General features: G+C 40.7%; 1 protein-coding gene and 1 long non-coding RNA gene across 4 annotated transcripts in view; one reads left to right on the top strand and one right to left on the bottom strand.

Moving 5' to 3' along the window:
• The window catches only part of LOC127536169 (uncharacterized), a 358,454-nt gene that overhangs the window by 323,323 nt on the left and 14,685 nt on the right, over window positions 1–20,446 (top strand). The window lies entirely within an intron of this gene.
• The window catches only part of top2b (DNA topoisomerase II beta), a 30,021-nt gene continuing 12,538 nt past the window's right edge, over window positions 2,964–20,446 (bottom strand). Inside the window, exons 13-36 of one of the 2 annotated variants that reach the window (XM_051955796.1) lie at window positions 19,204–19,329; window positions 19,008–19,118; window positions 18,123–18,228; window positions 17,903–18,012; window positions 17,561–17,653; window positions 17,193–17,307; window positions 16,865–16,986; window positions 15,632–15,780; window positions 15,198–15,429; window positions 13,858–13,992; window positions 13,503–13,703; window positions 13,209–13,404; window positions 13,019–13,110; window positions 12,625–12,780; window positions 12,297–12,380; window positions 10,606–10,800; window positions 10,258–10,393; window positions 9,646–9,804; window positions 7,774–7,984; window positions 7,389–7,471; window positions 4,981–5,076; window positions 4,636–4,767; window positions 4,451–4,536; window positions 2,964–3,455 (exon numbers count right to left, since the gene is read on the bottom strand). In XM_051955796.1, the coding sequence (XP_051811756.1) occupies window positions 3,294–3,455; window positions 4,451–4,536; window positions 4,636–4,767; window positions 4,981–5,076; window positions 7,389–7,471; window positions 7,774–7,984; window positions 9,646–9,804; window positions 10,258–10,393; window positions 10,606–10,800; window positions 12,297–12,380; window positions 12,625–12,780; window positions 13,019–13,110; window positions 13,209–13,404; window positions 13,503–13,703; window positions 13,858–13,992; window positions 15,198–15,429; window positions 15,632–15,780; window positions 16,865–16,986; window positions 17,193–17,307; window positions 17,561–17,653; window positions 17,903–18,012; window positions 18,123–18,228; window positions 19,008–19,118; window positions 19,204–19,329 (3,288 nt within the window). In that variant the 3' untranslated portion in view covers window positions 2,964–3,293. Of the gene's footprint in view, window positions 3,459–4,450; window positions 4,537–4,635; window positions 4,768–4,980; window positions 5,077–7,388; window positions 7,472–7,773; window positions 7,985–9,645; window positions 9,805–10,257; window positions 10,394–10,605; window positions 10,801–12,296; window positions 12,381–12,624; window positions 12,781–13,018; window positions 13,111–13,208; window positions 13,405–13,502; window positions 13,704–13,857; window positions 13,993–15,197; window positions 15,430–15,631; window positions 15,781–16,864; window positions 16,987–17,192; window positions 17,308–17,560; window positions 17,654–17,902; window positions 18,013–18,122; window positions 18,229–19,007; window positions 19,119–19,203; window positions 19,330–20,446 lie in introns of both variants that reach the window. The other variant, XM_022191897.2, reaches the window with a different exon arrangement.

The raw sequence follows: 20,446 nt of genomic DNA on the forward strand, positions 1-20,446 counted from the left end.
TGCAAGAATACAATTATCTTTCAATTGAAACCGACACAACAGACAACAAGCTAGTACACCTTAACAAAGACACACTGGAACGCATCCTACGGGTTTTGTTAGGAAACACAGTTAGTAATTATTCAAATCATCTATGTGAAACACACAAACTGAGGAAACATGTCTTTTGATATTCTGGCACCAGGACAAACTTAACACCCCACAAGACAACATGGTTGCTATGTCCACATGCAGAGTACGGTGCAATTGTGACTGTGATCATGCAACTATGACCTCTGACCTCCGTGAAGGCCAGAAGCGGGCCCGAGAGCCCACAGGACCCAGGCGAGCCAGCAGCAATCCCAGAGCAGAGATCCGAGCCACCAAACCACGAGGACGACCACGGATCGGCCCGGAAGGGGGCAGAGGGAGAACCCGGCCAGGACCCCCAGCGCCTAGCGGGGCCGGGCCCCAGGCGACCAAGATCGGCGGCCGCCGACCCCGCCAGGGGCCGGAGGCCCAGGGCGGACCCAGCACAGGACCCCGGGCCCCAGGCGCCAAAGAGGCAACCCCCGCCCCCTCAGGCAGAGGGTCAACATCGCCAGGGGAACCAGCCACCCCAGACGGCCACCCGGCATGGGTCGGCGCCTCCACCGCAGCCCAAGATCCAGGGCACCCCCCACAACCCCCCCACACACACACACACAACCCCCCAACCCACCCCCAAATCCTTTCAGTTGGAAGGATTTACTTCTAAGTACTCATTCAAGTTTCAGTTGGAGCACATTGCATTCACAAAGAAAAACAGCGATACCTTCACAGCAACATTTAATAAACCTAAAGCTTCCCTGTTGGCTCATTGGTGGAGTTTGTTCCTGAGCATCTGAACCATAAATCTAGTCAGAGGATCATCTTCAGTCAGAGAACTTCAAGGTCTTCCATCAACTGGACCAGATGTGGCATCATCTCCCTCTGAACATCTGGATGACAGGAGAAAAGACAGAAATCAAACACAGATCACACAAATACAATTTACTCACTTTCATCAGTTTGGGGGTGTTGCCGCACCGTTTTCAAATTAGTCCTAAATTTGCATGCCATTAGTCACAAAAGTACTTTCTATGCAAAATTGTAGGCCTGTAGCTCAAATAGTTTCTGAGTTGTGGGGGTCTGAATTTTTCAGAATTTGGGCTATAAAAAGCCTCGCCAGCATTTTTTGCATCTTTAAGTGGTTATTTCTCAGCGTCTAGACATACCAGAGAGCTGTGAGTTGGTAAACAAGGCCTCTGCATGTAGCTAGTGCCCCACAAACATCCCCAGGTCTTTCCCTACACTCTGCAGGCCATGGGGGCTCACTAAAAATGCTAAGAATTAAGAGATACCTAGTCACGAGTGGAGTTTGGGACCTTAAAAGTACTAGAAATACTGCACAGAAGTGTTTTAACACCCCTGGGTTCCATTCTACACAAACTTGTGTCATAACTTAGCAAACTGGAGCTTTCTAGGTACCTCAGTTTGGAAAATATGAGCTCCAAAGGTTGGACGAGATTTTAAATTGGCTATTTTTGGTGGCAAAAATCTCAGTGTGGGACAGGTACCAGAGACCCCAAATTTTTCTACAAGACAGTTCCATCTGTCTTCTATCACTGTACAAAAAAGCAGCAGGGTTGTATTTGTAGTTACTGAGATATTCTTACTCAAAATGGCATGGGTAATGTCAAAATCATTATTTGCTTTTCAGTACTTTAAATTGAGATACAAATATTAGTAGTCATTCCAATGGTAGTATTATGTATGTTTTGTTCTTTTTAAAATGTTAGTTGTTAAAGGTGACTACCTTCAAAAAGTGTAATGGTAGAACTTAGGTATACCTAAGTTATAACTTAGGTATAGGTTCTTTAGCTTGTAACATGACATTGTACAATTAAATTTAACATGTTTAATCCCACTGCACTGATACTGTAAAATTTAACATTATTGTTATTTTTAAATTAATCGACCATGAACTACTACAGAGCTCCCTGAATTCAAGTTAGTACATGTAATTTGTATGCGTGTGTTATAATTACATGTATGCATTGCAAATGGGTGTCAGCATGTCATTACACTTTCTGAAGGTAGTCACCTTTAACAACGAACATTTCAAAGAGAACAAAACATACATAATACTACCATTGGAATGACTACTAATACTTGTATCCCAATTTAAAGTACTGAAAAGAAAATAAGTGTAATGCCCTTTTTGTGTCACAAGGTCTAGTTTAGAGCCATACCTGTAGATATCATGACATGTTGACACATGCGGCAGATGGCAGCAATACGGGATCCGGATCTGTCGGTGGCATTTTGTCTATTGGAGTTTTACTTGCTTTTCTGCTGGCCCTGACACGCTCATCAGCAAGGCCTCTTTGTCAACAAAGAAAAAAGTGGACAGCCAGTGCAGGATTTTCCAAGACGAATGGACCATAACAAGAAAATAATTTCTTCAAAGCATCACATCGGTAAAACTAGAACAGCACTCAGAGAGCACAATACTCCGCCAAGGCTGTTCATTCCCCCAAATGGCATCTTCAGAAATGCAGCATTTGTTTATTAGTTTTTGATGATCAGAAATTACGGCACAATAGAATGTGGTCATTTAATATAGATGTACCCACAAACATCGTTGATCATCACATAACTCCACTGCCTTCCTTGGCTGAGTAAAAAGAGACTCCTTTCAAGTCCCTTTTACCTTCTACTACATCCTGAAATCTGACTTTTTTTTTTTTTTTTAATCAATTTTATTTCTGAAATATGACTTCATGTAGCAGCTGCTCCGGCCAATGATGTCATCAACACTGTATACACAGCTGAACCAAACTGCCTTTCTTTCCGTCACCAAAAGCCTGTTCTGTGCAACAGCATTTATTCATGTCAGTGTTATGACTTCATTTCACTTCTTCTACCTGCAATATTATGAAAGAGTCAGAAGCAAACCTTGGGACATTTCATTGTTTACTTTCAACCTCATGTTCAAAAAGTTACATAGTATTTTAACAATTAAAATGTGCTAAAGCACAGCATTCTAAACTTCTAAAAGCCGCTTCCGACAAATACAGAACAATTCAATGAGCATAAAAAAAAAGAAACCTGTATATGTATAATAATAAAAAGTGTAAAACACCTACACATTAAAAATCATTGAACGTCACCATTAATGAAAATAAAACGTAACGGGAAATGTACAAAAGTCTGTGGGGACACAGGAAGAGGAGGAGGAGGAAACTTCCATTAAACGAGTGAAGTGTGTTTGAACGTGACTGAAGGTTGCTTTAATCGAACATGTCATCGTCGTCGTCGTCTTCCTCGTTGTCCGACTCATGAAAGTACTTCACCTCCTTCTTTGCGCGGCCCGGCCGGTCACGGGACGGAGCGCTCAGGGCGCTCAGGCTGTTGCTGTCGTCGTCCTCATCATCAGATGGAGGTTTCTGAGGCTTCTGTGCAAAAAGATGATATAAGGTTTTTTTTACTGTACTGTAACGCATGGAAAGAGTAAGATAGTAATCCATATCCTTCCTTTATACTAGCATTTAAAAGTTTGGGGTCACTTAGAAATGTCTTTATTTTTGAAAGAAAAGCAGTTTTTTTCAGATGAAGATAACATTAAATGAATCAGAAATACAGTCTAGACATTGTTAATGCGGTAAATGACTTCTAGCTGGAAACAGCTGATTTTAATAGAATATCTCCATAGGGGTACAGAGGAACATTTCCAGCAACCATCACTCCTGTGTTCTAATGCTACATTGTGTTTAGCTAATGGTGTTGAAAGGCTAACTGATGATTAGAAAACTCCTGTGTAATTATGTTAGCCCATGAATAAAAATGTGCGTTTTCATGGAAAACACGAAATTGCCTGGATGACCCCAAACTTTTGAACAGTGGTGTATATAAAATGTAATTCAGTCAGTTTCTGTGTCACTAGAAGCATAAGTCCTTCATGGATCATTTCCACCTGGTGTATTTCTCATGAATATGGCTATTGTGGCTCTATGAGTTGTGCAAATTTTACACTTTACAACTCTATTGTAGAGTTTTCAGGAAACATCAACAGTCACTTAATGTGTTTTTCACTGCTCTTCTACAGACTTTTAACTGTTTTTGAGCCAGAACTACTTCTTTTCAACATTTTGAAAAAAAAAAAACACTTTCACAGCTTAATCTGAAAATACATTTCCAATATAAACTCTCTGTTAAAGACGAACCACTGACTGCAAAAATCTCATATATAGGATTTTATTGTTTTTCAGTCATTTCTAAATCTAAAACCATTTTCCTGAGTCTTAAAATATTATGTTCTTGCTGTCTTTGCTTGCACCGTTTCATGTGGTTTGTCTCTACGTGGGCAGATGAAGCAGATATCATTTCTAATTTGTATGTCGCCCCAAAAAACGTCCATTAAGATGTTGCCTCACAGGAGGGTACTCACCCTGCCGACAGGTTTTGCTGCTTTCTTCATCGGACTGTACTCGTCTTCAGAACCAGAGCCCTTCCTCTTCCTCCCCCGACCTTTACCTGCAGCATAAACTTAAAGTGACCAAAAGCCCGACGCCAACAATATGACTTTTACTGTTTTGTTTTTCTTTAAAAGGAAACACTGAATGTGCTCTGTACCTTTAAGAGCTGGTGCTGGCTTCTTGGACCCAGTGTCGGAGTCAGAATCCCAGATGGATTTGTCTGGCTTCTTTGCTTTGGGTGCTGGTGGTTTCTTCGGTTTGGGAGCTGCATCAGAGGGTTTTTTAGCTGCTGCACATCACAAAGAAAAAGCAGGTGGTTAAATACTGCACACACACAGACCTCACAGGGTCACTTACACAGTGAGTTATCTGCCACAATGTTTCATGTAGGAAGCTTCATTTCGTAATTTGTTGCATAGCGTCCACAACGTCCTGATTCACACTGAACTGTTCCTGTGTGGCAGCATTGGAACGCCCTCTGCTGGACATACTGGGACATTACCTTTCTTTGCTGGCGATAGTTTGTCAAACGCAGAGCTGCTGGAATACGTGGAGAACACGCGACCGTTGTCGTCATCGCTGTCAGACTTGGACCCATCTATAAGACAAACACAAACCAGCGTTCAACTGCTGTACTTTCTGTACTCGTCACTGCAGTGAAGAGAACATCCACATCTTCACCTTCTCCTCAACTCTACAACCTTTCTTTGCTGTATCCGGTCCAGTGCTTAGTTGTTGGTTGTATTACTTTGGCAACAGTGACCTGATGTGTTACTTATGTCTCATACTCCCTCGTGCAGTTCATTTTTACTTGTTACAGTGACAGTCTGCTTTGATGTAAAGATGCTCTTTATGTCAGAACAGTCGGGCAATCTGACCTCGCTCAGGGTTTCACGTGTAGGTTTGGTTGCTTAGAGTTGCCATTCAGCTGAGCTCTATGTTTTTGGTTGCAATGATTTTTAGTTCACTCACACTGACCTACAGTAATCATATGGTGCATCAGCAAAAACAGCGAGAAAGACAGCAGCTAGCAATTAAACAGTAATGGATTTAAAATTTAAAAAGATGCAACACGTTCAGCACATCTGCTACAGCTCACACAATACACTCTGGTGAGAAACCTTCTGTTTGTCTCCAAGACAATTCCACAGCACACCTTTAACTCATCAGCAGCACTGCAAAAAGGAAACATCTTTAAAATGCAGCAAACATGAAACTGCGTGGATGTAAAGCAGCACAGGAATGAACTGAGGTGGAATATGACAGACGTACACATCAGAAGAGGAAACAGAAAAGCGAAACTGAAAAGCCTCATCACATCTTCATTCAAAAACAAATCTAAAAACAAGTTTACTATTGCATTACTTTAAAAGCAACTTCATTTTTTCTGTTATTGATTATACAGGGTGGAAAGTTGGTGAGGCGATTTGCTCTGCTGCCTGGGTGGTACTCTGACTTCCTTTCACAGTCCAAAAACAAGCGTAGGTGAACTGTGGTTTTAAACTTTAAGTGTGAGCCTGAGCAGGCAGTATTGGCTTTTTCTTTCTGTGTTGATCCTGGAAAGGATGTAACCTGCATTTTGACCTAGGTCAGCTGGGAGCTCCAGCCCCTACATCCTCCACAGGATAAAGCATAGAAAACGGACTGATAGAGGAATAGAAAATACTGTTATGACTACACTGAACACATACCATATGTGGACTGTTTGTGAAGTGCAAGTACCGTGAAATCTATCTTGTTAGTGACCACACCAAGAAAGTGAACTTTTATTTTGGAGTTGTCAGTTTTGGGACCCAGAGTAGCACTGTGAAAAAACACTCAAGGGCTGAGCACAACTACTGCAAAAATAGAAATAGAAGACGGGTCTATCTTTACTAGTGGTGGGATGCAATTAAAAATATTTATCTAATTAATTCGAGGCTTTTAATTAATTAATCACATTTTTGTCAAATTGCAGTATCCGACACTATAAGCAAAGTTTTTCAATTTAAATGAATTTTTGACGACGACTGAATCAAAGACTAGACATAATGAACCTAAACAACAAAAATGTTTATCTATTTATATTTATCTGCATTTCTCATCTGTCCACTACATTCACATTATTTCAAACTTAAAGTCCATTTATAGCGATTAAATTCAACATTTTAACACGTTCTGTAAACTCGAGCACTTTCACTGTCTTGAAAATTGGTCTATTATGGGATGGCTACACCGTTTGCCAGTACCGCCGTCATAGCTAACGTTAGCTCTGGTGCTAACAGCAACATGTTTTGCATTGAGGTGATACCGTCGGCTTGAAGTGCTGCGGTGATAAAAAAAAAAAAAAAAAAACTCTTTGTTACGCACTTTGCATAAAACCACGCTTTTATCCAAGCTGCCATCGGGAAGTTTTTTTTACAAGAAAAATTTCAGCCCAACAAGCTCAATGCGGTCTCGTCTTCCTATACTGTTTACCAAACTTTGTTGTGCGCTGATGTCACTCAGTGCATCGTCTTTGCGGCTGGAAAATAGGTTTTAGGTTCATTAGCGCCATCTACCAGGCTGGAGTGCGTATCAGTGTTACTGATATGCCAGAAATTGGGAACTTAGAAAGGTGCAATTACATGCGTTATTTTTTTTTCATTATTAATTAATCAAAATTAACGCATTAAAGTCCCAGCCCTAATTTTTACGTTTGCAGCGTGGTCCTGTTTGGTGCATACACATCACTTGCTGCTCTAGTCTGGTGTAGCCACTTTGATTGACGAGAGAGAAAACGTTCAGCTCTGTGAACGATTTACTGTTACATGTTCAGTGTGGCCATGGAGGGAGTCAGCACGGTAGAAGGTTGAAAGACGGTGGCACTTGTGTCACTGCAGACTCCAGGTAGGCTGTGTGACTGCGTACTGACACTGCGTTGATACTCACCACTGTCATTGCTCTTTTCAGAGAAGGCCGACTTGGATGAGAAGATGCTGGTTGTGTCTTTCTTTTTAGCTATAGGTGCAGACCTTCAGAGAAACAGAAACACGCATTCAACATTTATCATCATTCATAATATTTGTGGACATTCTTGTCTTTATTAGACGGCAGACGAGTACAGATGACAGGATGTTAGCGGGAGACAGAGGGGGACTGACATGCAACACAAATGGATTTGAACCGGGGACACTGCAGCTACGTTGTTAGCGTCTTGCACTCTTTTGGGCACAAGGACGACGGAAAGCATTAGACATGTAACACAAATCACTGCAAAGCAACTACAACAACTACCACTGTACTTTGAACACACAGCGTGATTCCTAAATCTTACGTGGTCTTTTGTTTGGGCGGAGGGTAGGAGTCTTCGTTGTCTTCATCTTCGTCGTCGTCGTTGTTGTGGTCATTGTAGCGGTCCTTGGTGCCAGAGAAAGTGAAGTCATCTTTGAACGACCTCACCGGGGAAGAAGCCGCATCGTCGTCTCCGTTCTCCTCTTCGTCTGCCTCCTCCTCTGAGAAGTCAAACGTGTACTTAGGCTTGGAAGCTGAAAGATGAGAGCAGAGAGTGTGTCACAGCACATTATTACTGCCGAGGATTCTGATGCCTTGTACAATTATTATTTCTGTTGCGGCCGGGTTGCATCAGTCAGCGCCCTCAGACACCTGAAGCCGACAGAGGCTAATCAGTTATTTTCAGCCCCAGGCGGTTTGAAGTGAAGGAGTTCACTGTGGGCTGAAATGAAATGCTACCAGTCACAGTAACCAGCCACCTGATGCCGACGGTGGGCCATATCAAAGAATTCAGATGTATTAAAAGAGGAACAAAAGCCAGATACTGTACCAGGAAACAAGTTAAAACTACTACTAATTATTTATTTATTCAGATTCAATGACATTTCTCATCTTGCTGATATGGATTAGTGTGTGCTTTAAAGGTTTTTATAGAACACTCAGATACAGTACACAAACTGAAGGAGTTACTGTCTGGTAAATGTTTTTTTTTCATCGTGTGTACATACGTGTATATCTGGCAAACCGCTTTGTAGAGTAAATAAAAATTTGCATGAGTGTAGTTGGTCTCACGTAATAGTGTACAGTTTTATAATTAAAATGTATGTCCAAAGTACTTTAAACTGTCAGTGAGGCTTGTCTGAACCTTTTAACCAAATAATTTTAAAAGCTTCAACCTGTTTCTTATGTTAGTGGAAGTGGCAAAAAAAAAAGAAAAATATCCCTAATTTCACACAAAAGTTTTTCCACTGACTTGAGGTGGTTTTTGGTGTAATGCACAGAACTGCAGGTGAAGTCTAAGTTCTGACGTAGTAAACATTTAGGTCAGGTGACTGACAGGATTTCCACTGTCTTCACAGCAGGAAAACATGAAACAGAATAACTACGACTTGCTTAAATGAAAATCATTTTTGAAGACTTCTCTTCATTTTTTTTCCTCATAGATGGACAAAGTTCTGTTTGTTTTGTCTGGAAGGGTCTTCAGTGGCAACAAACAACTGGGGTGTGTTCCAATAGCCACACTATTTAGTGTGCCAAAAAGAGATTGAGTTTTTCCAACTCAAAGTGTGTCAAATGTAGTACACTAAAAACACCAGCATGTTCTACTACATTTGGTCGCATTTTGCAGTCTGCCAGTCGGCATTCTGTTTTTGGCCAATCTGACCCTCAGTCATCTGTGCAGTTACATGACATGTCAGGCATCTCATCTGAGGATAAATAAGCTTTTGAGTCCTGAAAATTTCATTCAAATCCTTTACTCTGTTATTGGGTAATGTTGCGAATGGACACAAACCCAACGTTGGTCGTCACATAACTGCACCGCATTCATTGGCAGAGTCAAAAGTATGTGATCTGGAACGCTGGTATGGTTTCTGGTTTTTCTACTCTGTTTAGTTCAATCATTTGTAAATGGCACCTTCTGATGACACTACACCGCCTCATATATTAGCCCTTCTATTTTTGCGACATTTCAAGCTCTTATATGTAAACAGAGCTATTGTGACTCACTGACTGCCATGTTTAATAGTTTCTGGAGAACAATGACATTCTAAGGCACAGAGGAATAAAATATATCAGGTTGTGCTACACTCACAGCATGTCGATAGACTAAAAATAGATTTAAAGAATGAACAGTTCTTGTAAGAAACAGAATGCTAGCGGTGAAAGTAAATATTTATTGTAATTGTGAGCATACCTGATGCCCTCTGGGACTTGGTCTCTCTAGGAATGACAGGTTCACTGTTCTCTAAGTCACTGTCTGACTTGGACTCATCATCAGACCAGGGGTTTCTCTTCTTCACCTTCTTTGCAGAAGCACCTTTGGGTCCTGGAGGTTTTTTCACTCTGGGAGCTCCTGTAACACATCAAACAAGCTTACCAGACTCTGTTTGTTGACTGTTTTCACTTTGGAAGGAGGCGCTCCTGCTTCTTCAAAAATGGATGAGTTTTACTTCTCACTGCACTACAAAGCATCAAACAGGCTTGGGGTAAAATCTACTTTTCATATTGCTTCAACACAGCATACAGAGGAGAACCGACACACTTTCTGACACACAAAAACGGGAATCCGTCTCCAGTAATGAATTATTTATTTACACCGACAAGTGCAGTTCTCACAACCTGAATTTCCACCTCAACCTTCAGAAAACTTTCAGTTGAGAATTTATCCTTCTTCACATGACACACTGGGTTTAAAACAGCGATTAGTGCTGATAATGAAGTGCTGTTAATCTGTTTTCAGTATTCTTATCAAATAAATCACAAATTGCAGCTTCGTGAAATGGTTTGCGCAAGGAAAAATACTGACCAGGCTCTTTCTTTTCTTTCTTGGCACGGGGAGCTTTGGGTTTGGCTACAGAGTTTTCTCCTGCTCCTCCTGTTCCTCCCTCACCTCCCAAACCATCATCATCAAAGTCCAGCTTCCCTGCCGGGTCGGAATCACTCTGAGAGGAGGAACGCAAAACGTCATTGCCAAAGCCAAAATGAGAAACTGAGGAAAATGTTTACAAGAGTTAGTGTTGTTACATCTGTGAGATGATTTGTGTTTTTAGTAATTTTACAGTAGAAGCTACATCATGGTAATTGTATGTGTGCATTGCTAGTTTCACACCAGTTATATTTATCTTATCCATCATTCTGCAGATAAAGTAGATACCTTCTTCTTTTTGGTCAGTTTCTTGGCAGCATCAGCTTTAATTGGCTGAGTTGGAGGCTCCACCCTGCGGCCAAACGGTGAAGGCATAGTCTCCTCCAGGTTCAGCTTCTTCGCTTTAGGTTTGCCCACTTTACCCTTCACCAGTTTAATGGCCTTCCCTGAATTCTGCTCCTCTCGCTCCTGATTCTCCACATTCTGACAAACAAAACACCAAAATGATGAAGCAACACTGTTTTCTCTCCACCTTTCATTGCAGTAGCCAAAAGCTCACAAACAAATAAAATGAAGGTCTGCTAAGAACATTTAGGAGAAGCGGACACCTCTGTCATCTAATAGCACATGATTCCATTCTATGTTTAATTTCATCAGAAATGTCACAGGCCGCTGAAGCCTAAAACCTGAGAGTGGGTTTAAAGAGCATGTTATCTTTTAAATGGAAAAAATATCATCAAAACCATTCAAATTTATCAGACCCAGAAATAATAAAAACAAAAAGAATCATCGAATAATTCCACTCTCTGACAGACCTTGAACAGACTGTGTGTAATGTGCAATTTGGTTTTTGGAAATAAACCCCATTTCAACTTAAAATCAGAATATTTCATCAAAATCACTTTATTGGGCATGTCATATTTTAAGACCAACTCAAAATAAACCAATTAAACCAGGTAATATTAAAAAAATTGAATTCTGCACAACTGAGAAGTCATAACTACGCTAGCTGCAATCAACGGTCATGTGACAGAAATTCAGGAACTATTCAGCTGAACTGCAGGCTGTGCTTACACAGAGCAGAGAGGAGATAAGACAACTTGTTTTGTTTCCATAGGGGGTGCAGGACTTTTTATTGCAATGAGGGGTGAGTAAAAATGAAAGAAAAACTGCTTGGAGTTGAGACAGTTAAACAGAAGTTCTGTTTTATTTCACTAATTGATTTAGTTTATTGAGTTCCATTTTGCTGTTGTTTTTATTTTATTTTTTTATTGAGCACTGTTAAGATGCTTTCAGATGGTCAGTCAGTCCCCTTGCAGCTGCTGTCTGACACCTTCAATATTCACTATTCTGACTATGTGCAGTCGTTTGTTAGCCTAGCCACGCTAGACAACCCACAGCAACGAATTTAATTCTCTGCCAGGGTGGGTCTAGTTACCCTCCATAAGGCTCGAGGCTGGATTCTCCTAAAACTGGCCGGACCAATCACCATGAAGTGTAGAGTCAGAAGGCGACAGAGGCGTGACGATTCTGACAGAAACAACCGGCGCAAAATAAACAGTTATCTTTCGCCTCAGCTTTGGCCACAGCCCTTAAAGATTTGAAGCTAAAATTCAACTTGAAAGATAAACAAAGGACGGCACTGAAGTGTTTCACTGAGAAGAAAGACGTATTTGGACTTATGCCGACGGGATATGGCAAATCCTTAATATACCAGTTGGCTCCGCTGGTTGGGAAGCTAATGGGACTTAGCCACAATCCGCCGGTGCTCTAGGAACTACGTCAGCCTATTCGTTGCGCTGATTGGTTGTATACCTACCCAATTGCTGGAGAGTGATTTGAAAGACAACCTTTTAGCCCGCCTCCCTCCCTGTCGAGCTTCCCTAGACCCTTGTGCCTTCAGAATATGGGTCTCGCGCGGCTAGGCTAGTCATTTGTAACTACACCACCACAATAACTGCCTTCAACACAAAACTTACATTCAGCTCTTCAATGAAGACGGCCAAGTCCTCCTTCCACAGATCCTCAGGAGATTTCTTCTGCAGATCATTCAGCTCTCCTTTCTGCAAAACACACATTCGCCTGTTCATCAACACAAATCCACCGCACATTTCCACATGCTACATCTCAGCTGCGGTCCTTGATCATGGTGAGTTTATCATCATTTCTGGGGTCCCATTTAGTTAAGTCCTGATGAATAAATACAACCACTACAATAACCAGAATATCCACAAAATCCTGGCAAGGCATGAATAAACAGAAAAAGCAAACCTCTGACCAAAGCAATTAAATATTGCTGATAAATACCTTTACGTCCCTCTGTTTGAGCAGCTCCTCCACCTTCTCTTTAGTCAGACACCACAGAGGCATGCTGAGGATGTAGTTGAAATTTGGCCCTGACGAGGAGCCAGAGTCCACTGAGCTGTCACTGTCATTTCCGTCACGGTAATCTTCTTCCTGAGACTGTCAGAGGAAAAACAAGATTCCATCACACAGCAGAAAATCACATTCATGTTGCTGTCTGTACTTTCTGCCATGTCTAATGCAGATTTGCTGACCTGCTGCCACGACAAGTTCAGAGCAGCAGGGGCTTTGTCTTCTGGTAGCCAACAGTACTAATCACTGTATTTTTACTGATTTTCTTTGACTTCTTAACATGTGCATGAGCGTGCAGGTGTGTTTTCTAGCAGTTCTATTGTACCTTTTCCTGAGCTTTGGTCCAGGCAGCCACAGGATCAGATTCATAGCCTTTCTGGACCAGCATGCGGATCAGTTCACGCTTGGATTTGTTCTCTGTTTAAAAAAAAAGAGAGAGAAGAGAACATGTATTTAAACATTCTCCATTACATACAAAGCTGATAGAAGTAAAAGTAATCACTGAAGTATTTTACCAATTGTAATTTTTCCTTCGATCTTCTCCAGTACAAAGCGAGCCTGGTTGGACAGTTTGGAGGCCTCAGCCCCCAAGCTGCCCAGTAACCAATCCTTCCTCAGTTTATAGTAGTGCAGACGGAGCTCAAAGAACTCTCTGAGGATGTCATGGACTGAATCATACCTCTTCATACAGCCCATGTGATCGAACAGCACCTGACAATTAAGTATTTCATAACAATCTGTTCAATACATAACGACCATATTTTAAAACAGGAAAATAACGAAGACAATCAACCAAAGTCATCATTTACCATGGAGTTGCAGGTGAGACTGGACTGCAGTTTGAAGACTTTGTGAAGGCCGACTGCCTCAGCCTGGGCCAGCTTCTCCTCAGACATACGAACTACAAACTTAACTGTAGTATCTGTGTGGTATTCTTTATAATCACTGATGAGAGCCGGTGTCTTGTCAGTGCCCTGCAGCATGGGCTCCAGCACTGACTCCTTATAGGCCTGCACACAGGAGCAAAGACGCACAGTCACTCCAATTATACATCTAACCATAAATAAAAACATTTACCACACGTGTTCAACTGTTTTTTGCTGTGGTCTATTGTTATTAATACACATTAATGTGAGATATTCTCGGAAAAGAAGCTCGCCGTACCTGTGTCCATGTCCGGACTGGAAGCTCTGTGATCTCGATGGTGTTTTTGTCTATGACTGACACCTCTCCACTGACAAGGTACTGGTTCTGACCCAGTTCATGAATCACCCCTTTGAAGTTTTTGTAGCTGGGAAGCTGTAGACAAAAAAAATTACACAGGAAGAATAACTGAAGGAGCACACCAAACGTACCAAAGAACAAGCCATGCTGGTCTTTAGGGGGAACAGCTGTTCTGTGTCTCCACGCTAAATGTGGTAACAGCTGCCAAAAGGTTTCCTGTGTTTTGTTTCCAACAGCCAATGTGAGCTAATTTTTAAAATTAGAACAGCTAGAACTAAGCAACCCAGCTATCAGTTGCCCCGCTGCATGATGTGAAGTCTGCGAGCATTTGGCTGTCATCAGGCTCTATTGTTGACTGGTGTGTTGACTAACGGAATGGCTTTTCAACTTGCAGGAAGGTTGTGCTAGTCTTCCTATGTTACTTACAATTGTTCCTCCTAATGTTTTTGCAAATATCCAAATGCCTGTTTGGTGAGAAGGTTTTCTGTTTAACACACCATCCCCATTTGGCCTATTTACCCATTAATATCTGGCTGCACTGAAACAGTCATTTTGGACATTAATATTCCCACAATGATTCTTTACATGCAAGGCATCAGAATCCTGCTGATGTTCAGATGCGACTAGTAATGATTATCCTGCTGTTTGTTTATTTGTCCTTAACGGTTCTCCCTTCTTTGTAACTGGCTGTTTTACTCTTGAGATTTATTTCTGCTTCTTGTCAACTGTATTTAGCTAACAGCTTCCTATTCAGTAGCAACAATAGCAAGATGAGGTCCACAACATGCAGTAGACTTTATCAGAGAGAGTATCACACTTTGATCAGCTCCATTGTAGCTAATGATAAGAGAAGGATCCATTAAATATTCCTGGACCAATCCCGATATAAATGGAACGGGTGAGGACATCACCAACATAAAGCATTTGAGATATGCTGTATGTATTAAATATTCTGTGATTCATTCAATAAAACAGTAGAATATCTTTGGCAAAATACAGCTACGTCACACACAGACACATTCTGTAAATCCCACATTGACACAAGGCAGACTATAGGAAACTTTGTCGATAATTTAACAGTAATAAAAAAAAGTGATTCAAATCTGGAAAAGAGAGTGAGTCAGTGTGTCAGAGTTTAGATGTGATCACACCTTCAAGTCCTACTCTTGGCCAGTAAGAAATCAGGGACTGATCGACTCGGCTGCTTCCAGTTAAAGCAGTAAACCCACTTGGCTTAAAAGAATGGTTTTCTTTTTGTGCTGAGTTTGCAGACTGTTTACCATTGGCATGGGTTCCTGGTGGTTGAGCATTCTGTTGATGTTGTTGACGATCTCTCGGGCGTCGTAGTTGGGGATTTTACACGCCCAGCCAGTTCCAATGCCCTCTGCACCGTTCACCAGAACCATTGGAATGATGGGAATGTACCACTCCGGCTCCACCTTCTGGTTGTCATCGTACAGGAACTTGAGCAGGTTGGAGTCCACCGCTGGGAACAACAGCTTGGCAAGAGGACTGCGATGAAGGAGATCACCATTTTGAGCATTAAAATGAATCTTTAGAGTTTATGTAAATGTTTCAGACAAGAAACCACTTATGTGAAAAACTAACATTTGTCAGAAAAAATGGCATGTAAATGTCAAATTAAAAGTAAAACTACTAACTGTCAACTAGCATAAACAGAAGCAACATCTACGATGTTTCTTGTTAGCTTTACCTGAGCATGGTGAAGATGTAACGAGGACTGGCAGCATCTTTGCCTCCATTGATGCGAGTACCAAACTGACCCAGAGGCTGGAGGATGTTCACATTGTTGCTACCCACAAAGTTCTGGGCCAAGTTCACGATGGTCATCATGAGAGCTTGCTGCAACGGACAAATGGGAAATGGGTGGTCAGTAACAGTGGAAAAAAAGACAGATTCAGTAAGTGTGCTTATGTGGACATGAATATTTGGGTTGTCTTTAGGTTGACAAGATACAAAGATTAAAACAGGTAGAGCAGTATGAGGATAATCTCTCTCAGATTTCAGCGATTTATCTTTTGGAAGAGTTCTGTCATTGGAATAGAATCAGAAAACAACATATTGTTTTGATAGCTGATTGAATATCAATTATTTCAATCACAATTTTTAACCAACTTCAATGTTTTCATGGGTTAATTTTGATTACATTTAGATTTCAGGGCCCTGGCAAAATTTTGCTGAGGTATCCTTCTATCTGATCAGTGAGCCACGCAAACCATTTTTCCATAGCCACACAGTCACACACCCAGTCGTATCACTACAATCCTCCCTCAAATAAAACACCTGTCAGTCTAAGAATGAATACATTACAATGCACTTGTTACTTTTATTCGCTGCATCAGACCCAGTCAAAGTGATTCCCTCAGATTAGAAAGTATGACTAGATGCAGGTATTTATCACTGTCAATATTCAATCAGTAATATTAAATTTACTTGCTTTATTTACATTTTACATTGATTCAGTATGGTACACCATCAGAGAAATGCACTTTCTCAGTTATCATGTTTAAATGAAGAAAGATTAAAGTTCAAGAGCTCTAATGTGCAGCTGTCGTATTAGGAATAAGTGGCTGCATTAAGAGTACAATGCGTGGTAAAATAAACATATAGACTTCCACAATGAACAGCTTTTCTTCTTTTTTCATCATTTGCAGTAACAGCACTTTTAACAGAAACAAGAGTTGATAACCACTGAGCCCCTTATTACCCCTGATTGAGGTTTTAGGTTTTGTCAAGTCAGCCAAAACAAAGAAAGCCTGGCTCTGACAAACTTGTTTCCTAACACACACACATATGTGGTTATCTCTATTGGCTCACTATTTTACACTGGATAGAATGCTGTGTAGAAATCTCAAACTACCCTAATTGCTGAGCATCTCCCCTATAGTTACTATTGCTCTTAATTCATGTAATGAGTTGACTGTACCTCTCCATGATGGTAGGCAGACATCTCTGCCACGGAGCCAGCCAGCTGTGCCACCTTCACTTCCCTCTTGTCATTCCTTTTTAAGCAGGTAAACAACACCTTCCTCTGACCTGGCTTTAAACCTGAAAATAAGACGCACATCATCAACACATCATCCTTCTTCCAAAGTCAAAACAAACAATGATGGTTAGAACCTTTATAGTTTTGCTAAATGTTGAATTTGTGTGTTGGCATGGGTTCATGATTCTTTCACTGCAGTGTCAGAAAAAAGAAAATTTCTACAGCAAAGCATAGTGGCACAGTTCAGAGGAGGAGGAAGTATACAAACCGTCAACCAAGGATGGGATGGATCTCTCATTATCAGAGTTAGAGAACAGAATCAGCTCTTTGTTGATGAAGTCATTGTAGGAGAGGTGCCTGGCTTGATTTCCATAAAGGTATTGCTGAGAAAACAATTCATTCAGGAACATCAGTGTCATCAAATGCTGTGAAATGATTCATCTGTTTACATTTCCATTCCCACATCATCAACTACCAATAAACCACAGTATGATGTAAGAAGAGTTTTTAAACTCTCTGTCCAAATAATTTTCACAATTGAAGGATCACACACATTAAAAATCAAAACATATTCAGATATAAACTTTCCACCTCTCGTCACTGAACCACACATCTGTCGAGAAAAAAAACACAAACCTCTGGCAGGCCATGCATCCTCCTCTGACGTCTGTCCTCCATGAAGTTAGTCAGCCACTCCTTCCTGTCATCTGTCTTCTTCTTACTGAAGGCCTGGAGCAAACCAAGCACAATACTGCACATCAGCCTCCATTTATTTATTTCCGCTCTTAGCATCTGCACATACAGGCTATGGGGAATGTCCTTTCTATGAGTATCTTGGGAGTCTAATGGCTAAGCTGCACACATCACTGCAACATCCCCCAGCTCCACTTTCTTTGTGTCTGTATTTATTGGTGGCGTTTCATTGTACTGATTTACACAGAAAGGTGTTTTTTTACAGTCTTCCTGACATAAACTCACCAGAGTGATGGCAGCGTCGTCCTCTGCACCGCTGTATCTGAATGTGATGCGGTGTTTCTCCATGTCAGCAAAATATTCTTTTGCCTCTTTGCCTGTACTTGTACCCAAACCTGCAGCATAAATTGGAACCCGTAACTAATTATTTTTCAAACAGAGACACTGGTTGAGATAATAACAGTTTTCTTTTGGAATGTTGATAGTAATTATTTTAACAGCAAACCTTTGTAGTACTTTATATGCCAGGTTTTATAGTTCTCTGTTTGTTTCTTCCACTCGTCAAACTCTGGAATGCTGTAAAAGGCCAGCTCCTGCTTGTTCTTGGTCGCCTGCAGACAAATAATCAACAACGCTCAGGACAAGATTTACTGCATGTTTGTTCTCAGCTTTTATCTTGTGCACCAAACAGAGCAGGGGTTCAGTGGGCCAGAGCAGTAAAATCATAACATAATAACCTATAAATAACGACAACTCCAAATATTTCTCTTTGTTTTAGTGCAACAAAGTATATTCTGACAATGTTTACAATTAATGAACTCTCTTTTTACAAAACATTATGGATAACCTGAAATTTCTTAAGCAAAAGAAGTGAAATTTCAACAACATTAAGCCTCAGTTTATCATTTGTGTATCACAACTTACAGCTCACAGTGTGTCTACAAAAGGCACAAAACATTTAGTCGCAGGTATCTGGAACTGAATACAGTATTCTACAACTTGTTAAGATCTAGAAATTATTTTAAATTCCCATTTATTTCCACATCTGTGTAGATACCCAGTAACACAACACACAAATTAAAGTGGGAACTATTGAGGAAAAAGGTTAAGTTACTCCCCTGTCTTGTAAATGTAGAAAATTTATACATAAAAAAATACATTAAAGTTGTGGCAGTGCATCAACAATAACCAAACAAAACTCTGTTGTACTGAAGCTGCAGACTGACATGTCTTTAAATATTTCCACAGAGTAAGAATTCATTTTCATCGCTGTGAACTGCAAGACACCTGATGAACTGACCAAAATGCGGGCTGAATATGTGCCGGTTGTCATCAGGTGTACTTAAATAGTACTGTAAAAGTTTTGTCAGTGAATGTGTCTGTCTCTTACTTTGACAATGGGTGTGATGAACTCTTCCAGGAATGTGTGCTTCAACAGGGAAGGCCAGTTGTGGTGGAAGAAGTTGATTAGCAGACCTTTGATATGGGAGCCGTCTTGATCCTGGGACAAGTCCAGAAATGTTACAACTACAGGCACTAGTGTTGATCAGAACAGAGCTGTGAGACTTTGTCCACGAACAGCTCACCTGATCTGTCATGATCATGATTTTGCCGTAGCGAAGACTCCTCAGTGACTCTGCATCGTCATAGCTCTTCTTGTACTGGAGGCCAACAATTTTGATGATGTTGTTTATTTCAGCATTTTCCATTATCTGTTGACAAAAATACAATGTCAGATGTAGGACAAAGAGTAACATTAAAACATAATTCAGAAGTAGATTATGTCTGCTGATGATGATAAATTCCCATTTATCAAGATTTAAATGAACTGATTTGGCAAAACTGTAACAGTACAGTGAAGTGTAGGCCGATTCTTCCTGCAAAAATGCCCGTGTGCATTAATGGTACACTGCCTAATTTGCTGCAAATGGCAGAGAAGTGAAGCAAACATGTAGGCGATAAGAAAAGCAGAACACTTAAGTGATCCCAAAAACAAGTAGAAGGTTTTGTCCAGAGTTAGAGATCCAAACCAGAACTGACCGCTGAATACCAGACATACAGGAGTCAGAGCAAAGAGACTATCAGATTTCTATTTAGCCAAAACTGAGTAGCATCTCACTGTATATTTATATAAAGGACCAAAGCCAACAATACATTTATGTTCTTTGCTTCTGTCGTTTCTCAACAACAGTTCTGTAAAAGTCTAAGGGCAGCAGGGACTCAAATAACGCTAAATCTAATGTGAGGAACTGAATCAGTGGCACTCCTCTACCCTGAGTATAAATCCATGTTAGAGGTGGGAGTACATACTGACAGATTTCCTGCACTGATGAAGTCACTGCAACAGTATTTGCCAACATCTGTTCCAATTGAGTAACTGTTTCCAGCAGCTGGACTAACTTTAACCACAATGAACAGCTATGCATGTTCTTGTATAATAAAACATTATGATTTAATTCTGCTGTGGAGTAACTTTTGGCAAGCCAGGTTTTACATCTATTTGACAAGTCTGCTGTTTATTTACTGTTGAAGGTTTTTTTGATAAATGAAAACTGGGTGAGATAACGTTAAAATTGTTAAATGAGTCTAACACATCTAGTCTGATCCAACAAAGCTGGAAGTTGTGCCCCTTTTTTTGTGTTTGACACTTTGGATTTTATCATGCCAACTGTCACAGAGAAGCAGAGGAGAGCACTGTCATTTTATAATTTTTTATGAATTCAAGATATTTTGCTATACATTCTTCAAACTCCTATTGCAGTCATTCTGTTTTTGCAGCAGACATAAGGGTCAGCGGTAAAGAAAACAAACAAATAAAAAAAAAATCTG

The sequence above is a fragment of the Acanthochromis polyacanthus genome, chromosome 11, assembly GCF_021347895.1.
Source record: "Acanthochromis polyacanthus isolate Apoly-LR-REF ecotype Palm Island chromosome 11, KAUST_Apoly_ChrSc, whole genome shotgun sequence".
NCBI lineage: Eukaryota > Metazoa > Chordata > Actinopteri > Pomacentridae > Acanthochromis > Acanthochromis polyacanthus.